The 12,413-nt window shown below is 40.7% G+C and overlaps 1 protein-coding gene across 1 annotated transcript in view; it reads right to left on the bottom strand.

Annotated features, from left to right (window-relative positions):
- Positions 1 to 10,446, bottom strand: part of KCTD16 (potassium channel tetramerization domain containing 16) — a 273,577-nt gene extending 263,131 nt beyond the window's left edge. Inside the window, exons 1-2 of the mRNA XM_007194168.3 lie at positions 10,353 to 10,446; positions 8,857 to 10,001 (exon numbers count right to left, since the gene is read on the bottom strand). Of these exons, the coding sequence (XP_007194230.1) occupies positions 8,857 to 9,688 (832 nt within the window). The 5' untranslated portion in view covers positions 9,689 to 10,001; positions 10,353 to 10,446. The remainder of the gene's footprint in view (positions 1 to 8,856; positions 10,002 to 10,352) is intronic.
- Between the last annotated feature and the right edge of the window lie 1,967 nt (positions 10,447 to 12,413).

Genomic DNA, 12,413 nt, shown 5'->3' with positions numbered 1-12,413 from the left:
CAGTAATCAAGACAATATGGTACTGGCTTAAAAACAGAAATATAGATCAATGGAACAGGATAAAAAGCCCAGAGATAAGCCCATGCACCTATGGTCAACTAATCTATGACAAAGGAGGCAAGGATATACAATGGAGAAAAGACAGTCTCTTCAATTAGTGGTGCTGGGAAAACTGGACAGCTACATGTAAAAGAATGAAATTAGAACACTCCCTATCACCATACACAAAAATAAACTCACAATGCATTAGAGACCTAAATGTAAGACCGGACATTATAAAACTCTTAGAGGAAAATGAAGGAAGAACACTCTTTGACATAAATCACAGCAAGATCTTTTTTGATCCACCTCCTAGAGTAATGGAAATAAAAACAAGAATAAACAAATTGGACCTAATGAAACTTAAAAGCTTTTGTAAAGCAAAGGAAACTACAAACAAGATGAAAAGACAACCCTCAGAATGGGAGAAAATATTTGCAAATGAATCAATGGACAAAGGATTAATTTCCAAAATATATAAACAGTTCATGCAGCTCAATATTAAAAAAACAAAGAACCCAATCTAAAAATGGGCAGAAGACCTAAATAAACATTTCTCCAAAGAAGACATACAGATGGCCAAGAAGCACATGAAAAGCTACTCAACATCTCTAACTATTAGAGAAATGCAAATCAAAATTACAATGAGGTATCACCTCACACTAGTTAGAATAGGCATCATCAGAAAATCTACAAACAACAAATGCTGGAGAGGGTGTGGAGAAAAGGGAGCCCTCTTGCACTGTTAGTGGGATTGTCAATTGATACAGCCACTATGGAGAACAGTATGGAGGTTCCTTAAAAAACTAAAAATAGAATTACCATTTGACCCAGCAATCCCACTACTGGGCATATACCCAGAGAAAACCATAATTCAAAAAGATACATGCACCCCAATGTTCATTTCAGCTCTATTTAAAATAGCCAGGATGGAAGTAATCTAAGTGTCCATTGACAGATGAATGGATAAAGAAGATGTGGCACATATATACAATGGAATATTACTCAGCCATAAAAAGGAACAAAATTGTGTCATTTGTAGAGATGTGGATGGATCTAGAGACTGTCATACAGAGTGAAGTAAGTCAGAAAGAGAAAAACAAATATAGCATATTAATGCATATATGTGGAACCTAGCAAAATGGTATAGATGACCAGTTTGCAGGGCAGAAATTGAGACACAGATGTAGAGAACAAACTTACGGACACCAAGGGGGGAAAGTGGTTGGGAGGGGTAGGGGGTGGGATGAATTGGGAGACTGGGATTGACATGTATACACTGATGTGTATAAAATGGATAACTAATAAGAACCTGCTGTATAAAAAAATAAATAAAATAAAATTCAAAAATTCAAAAAATAAAAATTAAAGTGCTTAGCCCAGCACCTGAAGAACTCAGTGGAAGTTAGGAAATGCCATCATTATTACCAATCACACCACAGCAATCACACCATCATTGCTCTCCAGTTCTTCTGTTAATAGATAATGTAATGGTATATGCAAGACAGTGGCACCTATGACCATAACAAAAGTTTGCAGTGGGCATTTAGTTTCCTTCTTTGAGAAATATTTATGGAGTGCCTACATTTTTGCCAGGTTCTGTGCCAGGTATATCATGATGAAAGTGACCAACACAGTTCCTACCTTCACAGAGCTTGCAGTCTAATGTTACAGGAACAGTTAAACAAGCAAGTATAATACAGTATTATTTGTGCCACAGTAATGGAAAATAGGATCCTAGGGAGCACAGATAAGAGGTGCCTAATCTAGATATGATGGGCTAGAAAGGCTTCCCATACAAGGAACCTCTAGACTGGGACCTGAAGTATGTAATCAAAGCAGGTGAAGGCACAGTTCCAGGCAGAGAGAACATTATGTACAAAACTGAAGAAGCAAGTGTATAACAGCATTCAGGAGCTAAAAGAAATGGGGTAGAGCTGAGGTTAAAAACATAACGGGTGGGAGGGCAACAGAAGAGGCTAAGGACAGAAGCAGAGATCATTCCACCAAGAGCTGTGATTCATGTTAAGGAGTGACATGGTCAGGCTCACATTTTAGAAATCTCACCATTTTTGCAGCAGGAAGAGGAGACCCAAAGGGGACAACACCAGATGTGGGTGGGAAGGACAATTTCAGTTTCTTTGCAATAATCTAGAAAAGCAATGTCAGTGGGCTGGGTAGCATCAGTGGAGACGGGAAGAAATGGATGGATTTGAGACGGATGAAGGAAAAGAACCAATAGGACTTGGAGACTGGAGAAATGGTTAGGGAGAAAGAAGAGCCACTCAGGTTTTATTCTTCCCTGGGGAACTGGGCAACTGACGAATCCATTTACTGAGATAAGGAACACAAGGAGAGAAGAGGTTTGGGAATGTACACCATGAGTTCAGTGGAACTTCTGCACAGTTGAAAGAATCCCAGAATACAAAGTTAGAATAGCCAGGAGGCAAACTTTCCCACTCAGAATGATTCTTCCTCCCAGTCAACAGGAGCCAGTGCACATCTTGGTAGGTTCACTGCACCCCTGATGATAGCCCGGCCTAATGACAATAACAGCAGTGGAATACTAGATAGTTCTTGGATGACTAGAAAGAAAAACTGGAGCCTCTTTTATTGCCTGCTGTATCATCAGAATCAACTTGAACAATGGAGAGAACAGATCCCAATTGCTATTTGTCCATATGATGATCATGCAAAAACTAACAGGGCTTCCTTGGTGGCGCAGTGGTTAAGAATCCGCCTCCCAATGCAGGGGACACAGGTTCGAGCCATGATCCAGGAGGATCCCACATGCCGTGGAGCAACTAAGCCCATGTGCCACAACTACTGAGCCTGTGCTCTAGAGCCCGCAAGCCACAACTACTGAGCCCACGCGCCACAACTACTGAAGCCTGTGCACCTAGAGCCCGTGCTCCGCAACAAGAGAAGCCACTGCAATGAGAAGCCCGCGCACTGCAATGAAGAGCAGCCCCCAGTCGCCGCAACTAGAGAAAGCCCACACGTGGCAACAAAGACCCCAACACAGCCAAAAATAAATAAAATAAATAAATTTTTTTAAAAATGGAAAATTTCATTAAAAAAAAAAGAAAAACTAACAATAAGGAGAGGTCCCTCCCTTGCCTCCAAAGCAGATAGCATTTCAATCTGTCAAAGCAAATTAAAAATGGACCTGCCAACGCTTGTGAAGATTTCTTGCAAGAAATTCTGAACCTGAATCTGATCAAGCCTTAGAATCTGGTGTTTAGCTCTAACAAATTTACAGAAAATACAGGGGTAAGAAAAAAAATGTGTCAGTGACATCACAGAGATCACAGAGATGGATGAGCGAAACCCAGAGTGCCAGACATTCGCCATGAAAAATAACTTGGTTTCTTCAAACAAATAGATTGAAAAAGCAAAGAAAGAAAGAGGGAGAGAGAGAAAAAGGGAGCAAGGGAAAAGAAGGGAGGGAGGGAGAAATTAAAAGAGATTTAAGATTTTTGCCACTTTGTGGTATATGCCATATGCAATATATTTTTAATTTTGAAAGAGAAAATAAATAGCAATAAGAGATAATGGATGGACCTCATTTGACTCTTGATTCAAACAAGAGTTTGACAACTTTAAAAAAAATATTGTGAGAAAATCAAAGAAGTTTGAACACCAACTAGGTATTAGAAGATATTAAAGAATTATTAATTTTGTATGTGATAATGGTATTGTTACATATCTTAAAATTCATTTTATTTTAGAAACATACAGTATAGTGTTTGTGGATGAATGAAATGACTGACTTCTAAAATTTGTTTCAAAAGAATCCAGTGCAGACAGAGGAGAAAGTAGGTAGGAATATATATGAACCAAGATTAGTTTTGTAATGATCACTGTAATTTTTGGAGCTGGGTTTCTCTACATTTGGATATGTTTGAAAATTTCCATACTAACATGTTTTAGCTGACTTGCCAAGAAACGCAGTATTTGAGGAAAGCTAGAGCAAAGACCAAAGAAAAAGAGCAATAGTCAGCTATGATGCAGAGACTGAGATCACCTCCACATTTCTGAAGAACTGTTTTCTGTGCACCAGACTGGCACTCTCTTCTATGCCCAGTCACTCCTCTCCATGGTTTGTGTTCGGAGGTGTTCCAAATGGAGCTCTGCGGCACATTCTCAGCTATTTCTATCTCTAATTCCTTTGGTAAGATCTAAACCTCGTTAGGCTATCAAAATCATTTGGTCTTCTCTTTCCAATAGTACACATACGTTTTTAATATATTGAGGCACTTGGGGGCAATCACAGAGATCTCCCCCTTTCTGCCTACATACTGACACTTCTCTTGCTGCGAAATTCATTCAGGATGCCAGAGACTTAGGAAGAAACGATTCAAATCATCTCCTACAAGGAATTGGGCTTAGGTAATATATCTTGTTGGGCATGAAAGTGAAAACGGCATAATAGGATATTTTACTAACATGCTTATATCCCTGTTACGTTGAGCCAACGGTTGGAGAACAGCATCTTCAAGAGATAAGAAAAAATGATACCCACTACCCCTTTCTTTTATCATCATCATCACCATCCAATATCTGCCCAAGCAGGGTCTAAACCAACTTCATGTTGAAGCTTTATACTTAGATTATGCTATATATTTAATTATAAATTAAGAAGGCTCAAGTCTTAAGAACACTCCCTTTGGGATACAAAGTCACTGGATCCACAGTTAAGAAAAGGTTTCTTATGTATAAAAACCTCTGAAAAAAGTAACACCATGCCTTGAAAATATTCAAAATAAAATGACAGAACAGAATTTTTACTGACGTCTTGATTATGGCATAGAGAGAGAACTTGAAAGCAGGAATGACTAAAGCAAGAGGAAGAGAGAATATCTTAGATGGAAAAGACAGAAAAACATCACAGAAAGAGGAGAGGCAGGTGTGGTAAAGACCAGACCCTCACAGTTTGGACTTCATTGTTCTGTGGCTTCATTTTGAATGTGCCAACATCATATTTCCATGGACAATAAAAATTGAAGCTATCATTGGTAACTTCTGAGGAAACAGGAAAAAAAGAGCTAGAATCATTTCAAGATAGATGCTTTTCCACCTGTTTTCCTTTAAAAACACACCCTCTTATGGAAGCTTTTAAAATCAACTGGATAAGTTATTCACAATGGCCAGAACCACCATTTCTTCCCAATGCAAGGTCATGCAGCTGAATTCTAAGTGAGAAATCATTTCCTGATCTGCTTTTCTCCAAGACTCCATCTCAATCAACCACCCTGAAGATATATACTGTGTACATAAAGCAATTTAGAAACTTTTGTGGAAACAACCCTTTAAATTTAAGAAAACCAAGTAAAGAGAAAAAAGGTTAAAATGCACCTACAAGCAGTAATCTGTTGAAAAGGCAATGAATTGGTGTCTCCGTAATTCACAGAACTTAGAGTTTATGTTTTTGGATCTTATGAATTAAACTCCCTATTTGTGGTCATGTTATCACAGTTCTATTAGAGGCAAATGTCTTTGAATCTGAATGGTTTCAGGCATTTGTCTGAAGTAACTCACTCATGAGTAGGATTAAGGAAATGTACTTAATTTTCTCCAACCAAGAGCAAGCTTCCCTAGGGCACTGGAAGAGGGCTAATAAGAGGTTCATTTATTTCCATGCACCTGTGATTTTGTTCCTAAGTGGTGTGAACGGCTATTGAGTTCAATATCAGGACTTCTCGTTTCCAAATTACTTAGCTCTCATTTCATCTAGAGGTGAATCAAGAAAGCATCCTCTGATGTTTATGATATTGCCTTCCATATAACACTCGGAGAGAAAACAGAGGTTATTATTTACCTAGGTGGGTGAGAAAGGTGGAAAAGTACTTTCTCGTTTTTTTTAATTAAAATATTTTGTGAGGCAATCCTAGGACAGACATTATTTTCTATATCACTCACATTTTTTCAGTTGCTGATAAGTGAATCATAATCCACAGTATCTCACATATTTTGGTGTGTAAGCAACGTAGACAAACACCTTCCTTGCTGCCCTTTTGAACACACACAAACATGGGTTGACTTTAATTGTTCGTAGTTCTGCAATAACGAAACACTCAGTCAAAACTGCCTGATGTTGACCATCAATTCTAGGTCCACATGAAGATTGAATGAGGCAAGAATCTAACCTGTTAATAATTGACAGATTTCCCAATTTCCCCTTGGAAAATCTGGAAGAAAATTAGGCAAACAGAGGAAGAAGGGGTCTTTCCCCATGACTGTCAACCACCATATGCAATGTATTAATTTCTTGCTGTTCATTTTTTACTGTGATCTGGATCCAGACAAAGTGATTCTGCATTATCCTTTGGTTATTAGAAGAGTCTAACTGCTTGGAGTTAATTTCTGGGACCTAAGAAGTTTGTCACTACATATCTGTATCTTTATCTACAGATATTTTTATAACATAGGAGGAAGCTGAGTTCCCCTGCAAAGAGCATCTTTTCTGTTAGTTGGTTGGTCGTTTGGTTTTTTCGAGGTTGGGGGAGGTGCTCACCAGAGACACACACTGCCCCTTCAGATCTGGCTGGCAGGTGGTGGCTTCTGGGCTCCACACCCTCTGCAAAGCGAGCAGTGGCTTGGTGCTCACAGTTGGTTGATTGGCAGGGCTCGGAGCATCTTTGCATACAAGCAACTCCCTGCTTTAGAGCACCTCCTGTAGTTTTGTCCCATTAACCTGAGCACAACAGCTTGATGAATTAATGGTTATAGAGGCACAGTTGGCAGCTTCTAATTAAATAATTATGGCTAAGCAGCTGCACGGAAGCTGTCATGCACCTTAGAAAGGCAGCAGCCAGTTTTATTGATCCTAAGACAGAGGAAGAGTTAACTCTGGTTGTTAGGTACAAAGGGCAAGTATATCATATGCAGTATATGTGCTGTGCAATATGAAGTTGCTGTACGTTTGTGCTAGCCTGTCCATGGAGTGATGGAGAGCAAACCTTGGCAACCTCTCGGCAACCCAACAAAGAAGGAAGTGATTATATGATCAGAGAACAGAGTCTGTCGAGAGCAATCTAAAAAGGACGTAGTGTTATATGGATGAGTCTTTGATGAACACAGAAATGCCACTGAGCTAGTAGGCAAATACACTCAGGTTCTGGGTATCATTTAGATGAGCAAGTGATTAGAATCAAGTGTAGTCTTTTTGAGGGGCTATGGCTGGTAGGTTTTCTTTTATTTGACTGAAGCTTCTTAAGAGGCTGCTTTCAAATATTAGAAATTGGAGAACAAGGTAAACATCACACACCTAGATTTAAACTCTATGATGCATTTTTTCCCCAAAAGTTAGAAGATATTTATTCTACAGAAACACGGATAATGTCAGACTCCTTTGTAGAAAGCTAAAACGCTAAAGCCTTATCTCTATACTAGTGGAAAATTCACCAGAAGGAAGAAAGCAGAATCTGGCAACTAAGTTCCAACATAGAGGAAGGTACAGATTACAGATAAAGGCCATAGGTAGGGATATTGGACCAAATAATGCTTGTTCCAACACATCAGAACATTACCGAACTGCTGGCTGATTTCATTTTTCTACACAGGCTGTTCTTTCTATACAATCCATGTATCTTCACTTCCAAAAACCAAATGTGTGATAACCCAGTAGAGAGCAACCCGGCTTCCCACAGGCCTTGTCACCAAGGTTCCCGGCACCATTTCCAAATGAATAAACACAACTGCAGGCAAAAACCAGTCCAGGAAATTCAGTCGTATCTTTATGTGTAAAGCCATTTAGATATTTTAATCCTCAAAATTCATGGATTTGCCTTAAAATAAGAATAGAGAAAAACTGGAAAAATATTTCTTATGGAATTCACTTCACCCAACTCCCAGACCTGTTGAAAATCAGCAGTTCGTCAAGCACTAAACTTTACAGATTGATTGACTGTTCTCCTTTCAGAGATCAATGGCTTATATTTAGAATAATGCCATTTCTTAAAATAAGGCATTCTGTACAGTCCTTTAAACAAATGGACTAACCTCTAAGAAACTCTTACTTTAAAGGCACAATTTAAAGGTGCAATTGTTTCCTTTCTTTTTTCCCTTCTGGCTCCCTTTTATGTCAGTGATTCTATCACCTCAGCTATCTGAAGATGACTGCATGTGACTGACAGTTCTCAAGGATTCATTCCTTTTAGATGACTCCTAAATGAAGCTCAACTTAATTAAGTCTGCACTGCAACTCACACCTCAGTACAAATTGCTAAGGAATCAAATCACAAATTTGTAAAGCCTAGAAAAGCAAATTTCAGACTTGGGGTGGGGGGGAAGGGGGTCTTTCGTCAGTCTATACTGCCATCTAGCCAAGATCATGTCATTCAGTGCAACATCCATTTGTGTTCTCAACGCTCCCATGAAAGCCAGTCTTCAGCAACCAGCTTAAGAGACCCCCAAAGTTAGATAAAAGAATAGACAGCAGTACTTCAGCCACTCTGAGTCTATCAACCTCCTGTGGACCAACAGCTAAGTTCTAATGTTCTTATGTTCACAAGTCAATATCTGACAGAGACATACATGCCTGTTTCCATTCCACATATTACCTATACCAATATCATTCGCATCTTGTGATGTTTGAGGCCTTTAAACATTCTGTGATTTGACTGGAAAAACAAACGTTGTCTTAGGTAAGACATGAAAGCTGACTATAACCTCTAATCTTCTAGCTGTACCTCAAGGGTTAAAAAAAAAAAAACCAAAATAGTACTCCTTAGACATAGACTGAACATGCAGACATATACTTCTGTTAAGAGGATCCATACACATGAAAAAACAAAAAGAACCCGTGGTACTTACGATAGAAGACATACTCAGTGTAACTTGACCAGATCTTGTCATCTGTATATTGGTTGACGAAAGATGCTGTCACTGAGGAGTTACAAGCCACCATGTGGAATCCACATTCTGACAACATATCAAAAGCCCTTTCCAGATGCCTGAATTTGAGATAAAATCTGGAGGTGTATCTTTCCGGGGCTCTGTCAGGGTCTCTGCTCTCATTCAAAGTTTCTCCAAAGACCTCCTTTGCCAAGGAAATCCTTCCACAAACCAAAATCCTGGGAACTCTCCGAAACTTGGCATCTGCCTGCCCCTCTCTGCCCATGGTGCAGGACCCCCTGTAACCCACAGTAATAAAACCCCACTTGCGGTCAGCAGGGAGTAGCGAGGAAGGGGGGCAGATTCTCGTGTCACTTCCTTGGGAGGCATCTTCGAAGTCACTATGGCAGAATTCATCTGGGCTTTGCTTGATTTCATCAGGGGACAGGAGTTTGACCAAGTCTGGGAGCTGGAAGTACTCAGCTTCCCTTTTCAGTCTTCCCCTTTCTGGAAAGTGATCAGGCAGGACCACCTGCCTGTCCCTGAGATAGTCCAGAATATAACGGAACAAGAATCCATCTCTGTCAATGAAAAACCTTCCCTTGGAGTCCTTGGCTAGATCGTTAGCTGTGTCTCTCTTTGGGGAAAACATTTTCCACAGGAGGGAATGAGGGATGCTTATTAATGTGGAATGGCGAGTGAAATAAACTTGACCCCCAACATTCAGCTCCACGACCTCAGGGAAGGCGTTGGGAACTGCAGCCCCTTGTTCTCGAGGATAATAACGACTACAGTTTCCACTCAGAGCCATTGTCCCTTTCTTCTTCTTCTTCTATTTTGATGTGAAGGGTGCAGTTCAATGGAGTCAGAGCCTGATTCTTTGCACCAACTTGTAAGGGAGGGAGAGGATGCTACCTTGTTAAAAAACGGCCTTCTCTTACCCAGTTTTTTCCCCAAGAAAGCAAAATTTCAAAGAGTCCACAGGTGAAGTGATGCTGCAAAAGTAGTTTAAACCCTGGCAGGTGGTAAGCTATTACTTCATGGAATATAATCAACTCATCAGCATCCAATCTTCCCCCAAGCTCAGTAGGCAAGGCAGGCCAGGTCCCCAGTTACTGAGAGGTCTGTGTGAAGGAAAAGAGAGAAAATTATTTCCTCAAACCCAGCATGAGTCAGAAAAAAAGAGACCACTGGAGAGAGAAGAGGGAGGGAGAGAGGGAGGGAGGGAGAGATTATTTTACATAAGCAGCCCTGGAACTACCGATTTCAGCCATTCTTCAACTAAATCGTAGCTTCTCTCAAGCTATTTTGTGTCTACATATTTATCCATATTCCTCTGTCTCCAGCATTTAGTATTTAAAACATTTCTATTTGATTTCTGCATTAAAAAGGAATAAGCAGTTTTCAACTTCTAAAAGGGGATTTTTTTTTTTTTTTCTGTCTGGACAGGAAAAGTAATAATCCTCGGAACTTACCTTAGTGAGTGCTGGAAACAGTTCTTGCGCAGAAATACCCATTTGCAAAGCAGTCGGAATCCACAGCCACACACAGAGTCTGGAGCTTGTCAAATCCCAAAGAGGTAAAGGACAGAGGTATCAATGAAAAGTGCCAGAGAGATGTGCTCTTAGAAAATAATCATATATATGTGTGTGTGTATATATATATATATATATATATATATATATATATATATATATATATAAAGATTTATATAAATGTATATTTGTGTATATGTATGTATATATTCACTTCCAATCTCAAGTTAAAACAAGTCACAAAAAAGTTAAACCGTGACGAGAGGTGGCTGGATTGAAGAAGCAAAGCAGAGAAAAATATTCATCCAAAGCTTCTCCAGGAACAAAAAAAAAAATCAAACCTTTGGAAAGAATCCTTAAAACAGAAGAGAGTTGCGAGAGGTACTGGGACTTAGAAGCTTTTCAGAAAGCCCAGAAGCAGAAAGAAAGACAGACGTGCCCTGCTGGGGTCCCAGGTAGCCACCCCACCTGCCGGCAAGGGCAAGCGGGCGCCCATGTTCCCAGTCAAGTGGGAGCCGGTGGGCGCCGCAGCGCCGAAATGACGGCGGGGGGCTCGGGCTCGGGCTTCTCCGGCGGCGGAGCTGGGTGGTTCCACAGTTCCCAGTGCAGTTCGGATGCTGTTGTTTCAGCAGTGCAGGCAAGAAACCATCCAGGGAAATGACTATTACATCATCTTAAAGGAATATGGCTTGGAGAAAGCGGAGGCAGCTCCGAGTCACGTCCGCCTCGCTGACAGGTCGCCAGGACTGCACGGGGACGCCGCGCTCCGGCCGTGGGCACGCGACTCCTGGGCGCTCCGGTCTCGGGGCGGGGACGCAGCGCTGCGCAGCCACTGCCCCCCCCCCTCCCCGTCCTGTCCGGAAGTCTGGAGTTTCCAAGGGCCTTTGCTTTGCCCTTTCCTCCTGTCTTCAGACCTTCTGGCCACCACCATCCCCCAGAAACAACCCCCCAACCCAGTGGTGAGACGAACACAGCGATTTTTCATTAAAAAAAAATCAACAAACATGCCCTTCGCACGTGCACTGAATTTCTGCGGAAGGGCAAATTGCCCCTCTAAAGCTTGTTTTTATAAAAACAAAAAAAAGGAAGAAAAAAGAAAGAAAAGAAAGAAAGAAAGAAAACACACCCAATGACCCCAATGTTCAAGCTACAAAGTAGTTTTTTTTCCAACCAAAGAGGATGAAACCATATTCTCTCAGATGCCCTCACCTGTTTTTTCCCTTCTTCTCCATCCCTCTGGCAGCCCACCAGAGGAAATAAATAAATAAATAAATAATAAATACATACATGCATAGGTACAGTCTCTCTGGAATTAATGATGTTCCTTCAAAAGAATCCACGAAGCACTGGTACCCTCAGAAAAGCCAGGGTTTATATCAGTAAGTCATTAGCTTAGCTTCCATGTAAATTGTTACCTGCAACCTTTTTTCTGGGGCTGTTTCCTTACAGAGAGTCTCTTTGGATGTGCCCCCGCCCCCTCCCATCTCATCCCAAGAGGACTCTGGTGGAAGACACGCCTGCAAAGAGACATTTTACTCCTGTCCCAGAGGGTTCCCTTAAGTGCATCATTAGAGTTTCAGGAAGGCATTTCCAGGGCAACCTAATCCACTAACAAAGTGCTTCCAGTTGATCCTGCCAGTCAATAATGGCCCAGCCAACAACTTACAGTAAGTCAGCTATTTCCCCTTTCAAACACCAACGTCTTAGGACTCACGTTCCTAATGAGAATATAGTACTTCATCTATGAATAATATATGTGAGGCACACTCCATTCCAAACAACTGCTATTTTTAAAAAACGAAAGCCAAAAATGGAGAGGAAAGTATGAATTAGATAGATTTTATGGGATACACGTGTTTATTGCCAACTCTTGCCCCAAGAATTAGCTTGAAGATAGACTCATCGGTAGCATAAAATAATTTCTAATTTAACGCTCTTTTCTTTCACTAAGAACCGGATTACTGAACGCATTCAGAGTATTAGCTAACACTCCAACACCTG

Source organism: Balaenoptera acutorostrata, chromosome 2 (genome assembly GCF_949987535.1).
Source record: "Balaenoptera acutorostrata chromosome 2, mBalAcu1.1, whole genome shotgun sequence".
NCBI classification, from domain to species: Eukaryota; Metazoa; Chordata; class Mammalia; order Artiodactyla; family Balaenopteridae; genus Balaenoptera; species Balaenoptera acutorostrata.
The sequence above is the reverse complement of the archived record's forward strand: the minus strand, read 5'-3'. Positions and strand labels throughout refer to the sequence as shown.